This window comes from Limulus polyphemus, unplaced genomic scaffold, assembly GCF_000517525.1.
Source record: "Limulus polyphemus unplaced genomic scaffold, Limulus_polyphemus-2.1.2 Scaffold12286, whole genome shotgun sequence".
NCBI lineage: Eukaryota > Metazoa > Arthropoda > Merostomata > Xiphosura > Limulidae > Limulus > Limulus polyphemus.
The window spans coordinates 1-10,787 of record NW_013677896.1 but is presented as its reverse complement, the minus strand read 5'-3'; the positions used below and the strand labels follow the sequence as shown (position 1 = coordinate 10,787).

At 37.0% G+C, this 10,787-nt stretch overlaps 1 protein-coding gene across 1 annotated transcript; it reads left to right on the top strand.

Annotated features, from left to right (window-relative positions):
* Positions 1 to 2,606: 2,606 nt before the first annotated feature.
* LOC111083944 (glutamate receptor ionotropic, NMDA 2C-like) lies at positions 2,607 to 9,515 on the top strand (the record flags this gene model as incomplete). Its single annotated transcript, XM_022380689.1, has 4 exons — positions 2,607 to 2,973; positions 5,162 to 5,309; positions 7,339 to 7,522; positions 9,390 to 9,515. Coding segments are annotated over exons 1-4 (568 nt in total), but the record flags the coding sequence as incomplete, so codon positions are not given.
* Positions 9,516 to 10,787: the final 1,272 nt, after the last annotated feature.

The window sequence follows — 10,787 nt, the reverse complement described above, 5'->3', positions numbered from 1 at the left end:
AACTCAATTAAAGCCTGTTAGTAAATTACTCCCAGCCTGAGGGGTCAATATTGAGCTTTACCATATTTCTATTTTGTAATCTCAACCAAAATTTGTATGTATACACTATGCACTAAAATGGTTAGTAAATTACTCCCAGCCTATTGAATGAATCTCAACCAAAATTTGTATGTATACATTATGCACTAAGAGGGGTCAATATTGAGCTTTACCATATTTCTATTTTGTAAAGCCTGTTAATAAATTACTCCCAGCCTATTGTAAATTACTCCCAGCCTATTGAATGAATCTCAACCAAAATTTGTATGTATACACTATGCACTAAGAGGGGTCAATATTGAGCTTTACCATATTTCTATTTTGTAAAGCCTGTTAGTAAATTACTCCCAGCCTATTGAGTCAATCTCAACCAAAATTTGTATGTATACACTATGCACTAAGAGGGGTCAATATTGAACTTAACCCTATTTCTATTTTGTAAAGCCTGTTAGTAAATTACTCCCAGCCTATTGAGTCAATCTCAACCAAAATTTGTATGTATACACTATGCACTAAGAGGGGTCAAAATTGAACTTAACCCTATTTCTATTTTGTAAAGCCTGTTAGTAAATTACTCCCAGCCTATTGAGTCAATCTCAACCAAAATTTGTATGTATACACTATGCACTAAGAGGGGTCAAAATTGAACTTAACCATATTTCTATTTTGTAAAGCCTTTAACAGGCTTTACAAAATAGAAATATGGTTAAGTTCAATTTTGAACCCCTCAGGACATTCCCTATAATTCATTGTGTTTTACATATAAATTTTGGTTGAGATTGATTCAATAGGTTCGGAGGAGTTAGAGTGTGAACATACACACATTTTGTCTTTATATATATGTGTAGATAAACCAGGATTATTTCAACTTTATGTTCAATTGAGGTTTGATTCACAATTTGGAGTATTTAAACAAGCAGTGACAAAACATGATTTTCTGGTCAGTTAAGAATGAATCAACTGTTACTTTTATCACTAATTTAACTTATAAAAGGTCGTGAATAAATTATTACCAATGAGTTTCCATGGTTACCTAAAATATTTTGTAAGTTCGGAAAGATGTCTTAACAGTTCACAAACGATAAATTTATATTTTTATTGAAATATTTCTAAACGTTTTGCTTGATAACAACAACAACAAGACGATGACTTCTGTAATGTGTTCCACAATATACCAGTATATCTTACTAATAGGTCTAGTGTATCGTTTCATGGTGGTTAGGGCGCTCGACTCGCAATCTGTGGATAGCGGGTTCGAATCCCCCTCCCACCAAACATGCTCGCCCTTTCAGCCGTGGGGGCGTTATAACGTGACGGTCAATCCCACTATTCGTTGGTAAAAGAGTAGATCATGAGTTGGCGATGGGTGGTGTTAACTAGCTCCCTCCCCTCCAGTTTATCACTGCTAAATTAAGGACGGCTAGGGCAGATATCCCTCGAAAACATTACTCGAAATCCAAACCAAGTCGTTTCATCGTTAGGGACACTGTTTATTTGTTATATCAGACCTATTAGATGCTTGTGTTACTCTAAATAAAAATAGCTACAGTGTGATATACGCAACCAGAGGGTGTTAATATCAGCAGTAGTGGAAAAAATTTATCTTATCATCAGCTTGGAGAAAAACAAGTGATTGATAAGCCCACCTCGTTCCATTTAATCCATACTTAATTCTGTCAGGCCTAACTTAATTAACTCCTCGTTTACTCTTGATGCTGACTTCTCTACCGACGCTGATGATAAGTTTTGGTTCCGTCTAGTAAAGGTCTAATCAATAGATGTGAAATATGCGTGTAAACTCCTGCACGGTTACCACGTGTCTTCTAAACCTTGTCTTAAGGGAATAAGCAAATCATTCATCTGCTTTTCACTCTCGTACCAGATCAGGTAAGTGACTCTTTTCAGTTTTACCAGATGTAATATTAACGAGTCACTTATCACCTTTACCCTGCCTGTCCAGACTAGGTAATTAACTGTTTTACCAGATAGTAATATTAACGAGTCACTTATCACCTTTACCCTGCCTGTCCAGGCTAGGTAATTAACTGTTTTACCAGATATAAGATTAACGAGTCACTTATCACCTTTACCCTGCCTGTCCAGGCGAAGTAATTAACTGCTTTTTTCTGTTTTACCAAGTGTAGTATTAACCAGTAACTTATCATCTTCACCCTACCTGTCCAGGCTAGTAATTTCTTTTTTGTTTTACCAGATGTAATATTAAAAAAGTAAGTTATCACCTTTACCATGCCTGTCCAGACTAGGCAATTAACCGTTTTTTTTTCTCTTTTACCAGACGTAATATTAACGAATAACTTATCACCTTTACCCTGCCTGTCCAGGCTAGGTAATTAACTGTTTTACCAGATGTAATATTAACGAATAACTTATGATTTATACTCTTCTATTTCAAGCTAAGTGATTAACTGTTTTCCAGTTATATCAGACTCCAGTCTCCTCGATAGCTCAGCAGTAAATCTGAATCTTTATAACGCTAAACATTTGGTTTTGATACCCGCAATTTGCAAGTAGCCCATTGTGTAGCTTTGCGCTTAACAACAAACGAGAAAACAAAACCAGACTTTAAATTAATGAGTAACTTCTCACCTGGCCAGGTCAGTCACTTTACCTGTTTTATCAGAAGTGAGGCTATGAAAGGTGCTTGTTCACGTCTTTGGCAAGGCATAAGTTGATCGTATTCTTTTATTAATAGATCGGAGCATGGACAGCTGGAAAACTAGAAATTAAGGACATAGTTTGGCCTGGGGACAGTCCCGTCCCTCCTAGGGGGGTGCCAGAAAAATTCAACTTGAAGATAACCTTTATGGAAGAACCTCCGTACGTGAACCTTGTCCCGCCAGACAACGAGACTGGAGAGTGTAAGACAGACCGGGCAGTCCCTTGCCGAGTTGCACCGGAGTCCGAATTGGTTGGGTAAATATGTTTATGAGAACCGAGAGTAAAGTGCAGAAAAATTTAGTAAATTAACTCGAGCTATCAATTTGTTAAGAACACTTGGTGACCGCATCATTGAATTACCTACGCCGCTGGACTCAAACCTTACACTCTATCACATTTGAATTTTCTGATTCTGGCTTCCATCCCACCTTCGCCGCTGGACTCAAACCTTACACTCTATCACATTTCAATTTTCTGATTCTGGCTTCCATCCCACCTACGCCGCTGGACTCAAACCTTACACTCTATCACATTTGAATTTTCTGATTCTGGCTTCCATCCCTATCTTTGTTCTACCATCCAACACAATTTTCAAAATCCATTATTTAAGACTCCATTCATTTCGTCATCAGTTTAATTTCATTCCATTGATCAACGCTTCTTTCTACCTAAACCATTCCTTTCTATTCAAACAAATTAAATTCCAGTTCCCCCCCCCCCCCTACTAAGGCAAATTCCTTTCTTGATTTTATCGAACACACCATACCTATATTCGTAGCTTTAGTCTATGGATTTTCGATTTACTGAATTTGACCCTTGTACAACGTAAACTTCACTTTCACCTTCTACTCCGCTGTCTCAAACTTCAAGGTTCCAGCTCACCAAGTAAACATAACCTTCTAAGGTTACCCCCACTGGTTCCAGCTCACCATTTACACCACTTAACTAAACATAACCTTCTAAGGTTACCCCCACTGGTTCCAGCTCACCATTTACACCACTTAACTAAACATAACCTTCTAAGGTTACCCCCACTGGTTCAGCTCACCATTTACACCACTTAAGTAAACATAACCTTCTAAGGTTACCCCCACTTGTGTTCCAGCTCACCATTTACACCACTTAAGTAAACATAACTTTATAAGGTTACCCCCACTAGTTCCAGCTCACCATTTACACCACTTAAGTAAACATAACCTTCTAAGGTTACCCCCACTGGTGTTCCAGCTCACCATTTACACCACTTAAGTAAACATAACCTTCTAAGGTTACCCCCACTAGTTCCAGCTTACCATTTACACCACTTAAGTAAACATAACCTTCTAACCAAATTTTCTATTCAACTATTAAACAACTGATCAAAACCACTTTGAAACAAACTAAGAATTTTTCCTTTGTTCTGCTTTACAAATTGGAAAATATATAGATATCTATAAAGGTTGGGTAGAGAATCAACGTAACTTTGTACAGGTTATTCATTTCTGGTATATGTTCTAATGAAAATTGTTGAAAATACAAAGTCTAGAGAATATTCGTTCCTAATAAAGCTTTCACATGAAGAAGAGTTTTGTAAACGTATCTTCCACGCCTCTAAACTGTCTGGTAATGACAACGTGTTCAGTGTAGTCGGTAACCCTTTGACACGGTTTACACACAAGTCCACCCAGTGTAAAGGCCTTAAGAAGTTTGTCATCGACTCGGGTTTGTTCTCGGTATGTTTTAACTTTTCGAATACCAACAACTGTCAAGAGCCAACCTCTTCTCGCTAGTTATCTAATTAATTAACATATTCTCGTCTAGCGGAAAACGTGTCTAAATGTTTCCGAATTTCAATCGATTTCATAATATAACACCACAGTATACAACTTTCTTCGTAAGCGATTAATAATGAATTTAAATCATCCCTTTCGCCTTTAATTATTACATTCTACTCAATGTTTCTCTCCCTAATTGACAACTTTTAATCGGACTAAGGAGAATTTCACTTCTTTAGAATAATCACATTATAATAATCAACGGGGAGTCACCAGGCTTACAACGCTGAAAATCGGGGGTCGATACCCGTAGTTTAAAAAAGTTCAGATTGTAGTTTAGTGCTTAACAATATTGAAATACAGAAAAATATGGTTAGTAAAAATCAAGGTGTTACGTAAACTCCAAAAACGACTAAACAGCCCTGAATTTTTTTATTTTTTTTGCAGAAGTTAAGTTTTGGAAAAAGTAGTAAGACAAACACACCGATAAAGTCTGAGAAACCTTAAAATGTAGGTAAATAGGTTTTTGGAAAAGATATTGAGGTGAATAATTTTTGGAAGAGCTTTTTAAGTGAATAATCCAAAGCTACAAGCTGAGTCGTTTTTGTTAAAGTTGTAGTTATTATAACTTTTTTTTTTCGGAGAATACACAGATCTTGAAATAACTTCAAATTTATTTTTAATTTCAGAGTCAACATGACCTTGGCCATACGAAATCCCAAGTATTACATGTGCTGCTCTGGTTTCTGCATTGACCTTCTCCAAAAATTTGCCGCTGACCTCGGGTTTACTTACGACCTTTATCGGGTGGAGGACGGAATTTGGGGTGTCCTAAATGTACGTGGGTTAGGATTATTCTTTAGGATGTGGAAAGAAAAATTATATACAAACTTTAAATACGCTGAATTATTATTATGTTTTTAACTAAAGAACTGAATCTGGAGAGGTAAATATCTACAGTGTCGAGTTTCTGTGTTTGGAGCGTGCTAGGTTTAGCCGAATTTTTACCGTTTGGAAATCTGGACCTGTAGAGGTAAATTAAATTATCTTCACTATTATTGTGTAGGAAAATGTTAAAGTTGACTGAATTTTTTACTGTCTGAAATGTTAGATCCGGAGATTTAAATGTACATAGATCTTTGTGTAGGGAATGTTAAGCCTAATCAAAGCTATGCGGGTTGTAACACACGAACGGAAGTCATAAAATGTTTATCAACTCTTTTTGTTATATATCTAATATTTTAAGATGCCATCTCATCTTAAATACATTAAAGGAGAAATTTATAAATTCTGTTAATCTGTTCTGAGAATAATTAGATGAATTCAGGTGCCATACTAACAGTTGAAGGCAATAACCACCGAACCAAACATTATATTTTTTTTTCTTTTCGCAGTCGTTACACCCATAAATGGTATCGAATAAGGCACCTGCATCTAATCCATATTTAAGGGTCATTACGTATGATTATTAACTCCATTCTGCACTTTGGAGCCATGGGTGCGTTATAGATGTGACGGTCAAATCCCATTATAACAGTCCAAGAGTTGTTTGTTGGTGGGTGTCGTTGATTAGCTGCAATCTATAAGTTCGGTATCTATAAGCGATCTAAGTACCTATAATATAGAAGGAAACAAACAAATAGGCCGGGGGTTCACATAATTATGTGTTCGAATCTCGTTGCAGGCAGCCTTTTTACATCACATTTATCAATGAAAACGTTTCTACAAGATCTGGAAAAATGTGACGATCGTTTAAATCGATACTTTGTTTCTACCAATTTGTAATTTTATGTGCCGAACTATACTGACCCCCCCCCTTCAATATTATTAGTTCAAAGAAGTGTATTTCTATAAAAAGAGACACAAACTTGTAAGATTGGTAATTCGTGCTCGATGGCCCCTAAAACCAGGGGCGTGTAAGGGGCCAATAACTCTACGAATCATAGGGACGCGATCATTTTGGTGAGTGTATTTTGATGCATATGGTGTATGTACGTGTGTTAATATGGTTTATATATATATATATATATACACAATATGTGTGTGTAGTTTGGCATGCCCAACAGCGATACTAAATTTAAACTCATGCGCACGCACTTGGTGAAGACTGATACAGAAAGGCACACTGTCTTGTTCAGGACTTTTGATACAGCTCAGAAGGTTTAACAAACAATGTCTGTTTGTTGTTTTAAAGTATAGATTCTGAATGTAAAAGAAAATTTAGATATTCAGTTAGAAAGCTGAAGTTAAATTGAATGACTTTTTGGGCTTCTCGTATTGAATTACCTTTATATCTACCTGTTGTTTTTCTTTCGTTGTGCTCCAACGTTGCACTGCGGTTATCTTTAGGTTTTGCAACGCTAAATTCGATCTTTTAGGTAAGCATAACGCAGATAGCCCATTATGGTGCGTTGTGCAAAACAAAACAAATAACGGATTTTGCAGGTTACAACTTGTTACCTTTTGATATTAATAATATCTTTATGGGCCTTTGTTTTTTTTCTTATCTAAGCTTCACGATTATTTCTTAACTCGCTATACCTATTCATGTTAGAAAAACACGTAGGTTCAAGAAGTCTTGATAGAAATGAATTAAAAACCCTGTAACCCGAAGAGCTATCGAAAGGTGGACATTTTTTTCTTCAGGGGTCCACCTTTCGAAAGCGCTCGGGTTATAGGATTTTTATTCATTTCTATTTTGTATACTCTTAATGGATGAAAACAGATTAAAACCAAAAAAAAAAAATAACGAAATCATATACATGTATTTCCTGAAACAACAACAACAAAAAATTTATATGATAATCCACTTTTTAATGTGAATACCCAAATGTGCTCATGTTCTGATGATATTTACCATCTTTAGAACGGCACGTGGAACGGATTGATAGCTGAGATCGTGGAAGGTCGAGCAGATGTCGTCGTCACCAGTTTCAAAATCAACTCGGAGCGACAAACAGCGCTCGACTTCACTCTTCCGTTCCTCGAGACTGGCATCACTATCGTCGTCACTAAACGAACCGGGATAATTTCCCCCAAAGCCTTCCTTGGTATTAAAATCCAATAGATTGTTTAAAGATTTTTACTTTGAAGTCTTGAAAAAAAATGGAGGTTTTAAAGCTAGCTTTATTTAACTATCCGTGTGTATTTTATTTCTTTGTGTGTGTGTTTGCTTTTTAGGGTTTCAAAGAGTTTTTTTTTTATTAATACAGCGGGCATTTCTTCGTGTTGTATGTTTTTCATTGTTTACTTTCTGCTTCATTATAACGACCTCTCAATAATATTAGAATCTATATGTTTATTTTGTTTATTTTATTTTTATATCTACGTTTGATATATTAGTCCAGTTTCTTAAGAAGAATTTCGAGCACCTATGATTCGTTATCTGAATTACCTTTGTTAAGGATAATGTGGCCGAGTCATATTCTTAAACATATTTTTTGCCGCGGCATAGCGGCTCATAAAACGGCTCTGAGTTTTTTTTGTTTTTTTTTCAAGTATAAACTTTTAGCTCATAGCTCCATCATCTCTTGACCAATATGAGATCTAATTACATTTTTGGACTCGGGAGGACACACCCTTTTGATTGATGTATTGCACCCCCCCCTCAAGGTATCGTAGATTAATTTACTCTAATCTTGCCTAAAATAATTTAAATTGCCGCGGCTACTGAGGATTCCATCTTGTTTTAACATATACAACAGACATTCATTAAACAATCAGCTTGTTTATTTTTAAGCACTCCCCTATACCTCTCACCAAAACTATTTTAATAAAACGTAATATTTAAATGAATAACCAGTGGTACATCACGCGATCGGCCTTTTCTTTTTTCTTCATACAGAGGTTGAGTACCTTATATTGAAATGACTTTGGATTGACACGTCTGACCTTTTTGTACCTGGCAGTCTTGAAGTGTAGTTTCCGTTGCAAAAGACTCCGTCGTAAGGCTATCATGTCAAATGCACACCACTTCTCCCTGATCCATCTGGACGATGGTTTCCCAGCATCCGTTTCAATAGTCTGATCGTATAGCAATCCATATGCTTAAACGTTATATATATATATATATTTATGGAAGATCATGAATACCTGAATATCTACAGCTGCTTGAGATATGCAATGGTTGAATGGGTATATCATAGAAGCAACTTATGTACGTGACTTATGTCGCTCTTCCAGACAGAGTTTATTGTTGATTATGTCTCGTACTGCTGTCTGGGACACGTGAACAGCTTTTTTTCATTGACCGTTGTGTTCTGTTACAAGACGTCACACTTTGCTTACCACGGCTGCGGCACGACTTTGTTACAGTTCATTTTCGAGATGGTCCTGGTGCTCCAAATTGATCCATATTCCTTTGGTTTTCAAAGCCATTAAGTACAAGAAATCTGTCTGTCTTCGAAATTCTAAATCCTCGATCTGAATACAGCTTTATGATCAGAGTATATGAATATTTTTGTCGGAAAGAACTCTTACCTACCTATTCCCAAAAGCGATCAATTCCCGTTGTTAGCACTACCTACACAGTGCTTAACAATTTCAAAAATTACTTCTCATACATGCTTTTTCACCGCCACGTTATGTTGTCTATGTTTGGCACGTGACTTGTTGGTTTGTATATTCAAAGTCGTTTTAATCTAACGAACTCAACCTTCTGGATTCGTCAATCCACTGTTGTTACTCAAGAAGAATAAGTATACGTTATGACAGCCAGTTTACCCAGGCCCCCCATTCCTCTTTACACACTATCGCCCGTAATGATCTCCCGTCTAGACATGTCCTTTTCTAAAAGTAAACAGATAACATACTATATCCCATTTTTCTATGACGTTTCTGGCCACGTGATTGAAGGCGGAAGTTCAGTTTCAACTTCTTTTTCCGTCGCTGATGATAAACACATCTTTATCCTCTCAGAACCGTTCGACACAGTGTCCTGGCTGCTAATCCTACTTGTCAGTATTCAAGTGGCAGCTTTCACTATCTTTCTCTTCGAATGGCTAAGTCCTTTCGGGTATGACATGAAAGTCTCGCCTCAAAGAGGTAAGTTCCTGTTTAAAAATCTAATGTGGTTGTTTTAATTCAAAGAAATCCATGTTTTTAATATGTAATCATATGGCGGCTTGATATAATTATTTTGAAAAGAAAACGGGACAGACAGTAAAGTGTGTTTTTTTTTTCTAGTTTGACTCCCCAAATGTCTAAATCCCCGACTCAATAATAATGAAACAACATCTCCTAACTCAACAGTATGTTTTTAACTTCTGACTCAGCACTAAAACATCGAAATCAACAGTATATTGCTATCTCCCGACTTAACGGTGGTGTGCCCGGCATGGCCAGGTGGATAAGGCGCTCGACTCACAATCTGAGGGTCGCGGGTTCGAATCCGCATCCCACCAAACATACTCGCCCTTTCAGCCGAGGGGGCGTTATAATGTGACGGTCAATCCCACTATTCGTTGGTAAAAAGAGTAGACCAAGAGTTGGCGGTGGGTGGTGATGACTAGCTGCCTTCCCTCTAGTCTTACACTGCTAAGTTAGGGACGGCTAGCGCAGATAGCCCTCGTGTAGCTTTGCGCGAAATTCCAAAAACAACAAACAAACAAACAAAGTTAACGGTGAAACATCTCCCAACTCAACAACATGATGCTAACTCCCGACGGAAACATCTGGTAAATTCCAGGCTAGACTGAAACTAGAAATGTTTGACTCAGTCATCTACATCTAGTGTAGCATGTAAACATCCGCGAACAAGAATTATCCTTATAATCTATTAATCCCCAAGTTCATGAATTATTTGATTCAAAGATTAACGATTTTCAGTGTCAGCGTTTGAGGATGTTTACTTTAGTTTTATACGTGAACAAACATTAAAGATTTTCCTTGAATATTATGTGCGTAATGTTTATTTAAAGTTTTAATCTCTGTAATAACAAAGTATTTGTTTTGTGTGTATTCTGATCTGCACAACTATTCTGTATTGGATAACGTTGTGTAATTTAGTGGTAAGAATATGAAACAAGATCATGAGTTTGAATTAATTTAAGTAACTTAGAATTAGGAACGTTTTCTTGCACAGTTTAGAAAGCGAAGGAAACATACGTGGCTGTGTCTTAACAAGGACGTGGCCTAGCGTTTAGCGTGTCACTCTGCGGATCAGAGAGTCTGGGTTCGAGGTGATACAGTTCGTGGCTGTGTCTTAACAAGGACGTGGCCTAGCGGTTAGCGTGTCACTCTGCGGATCAGAGAGTCTGGGTTCGAGGTGATACAGTTCGTGGCTGTGTCTTAACAAGGACGTGGCCTAGCGGTTAG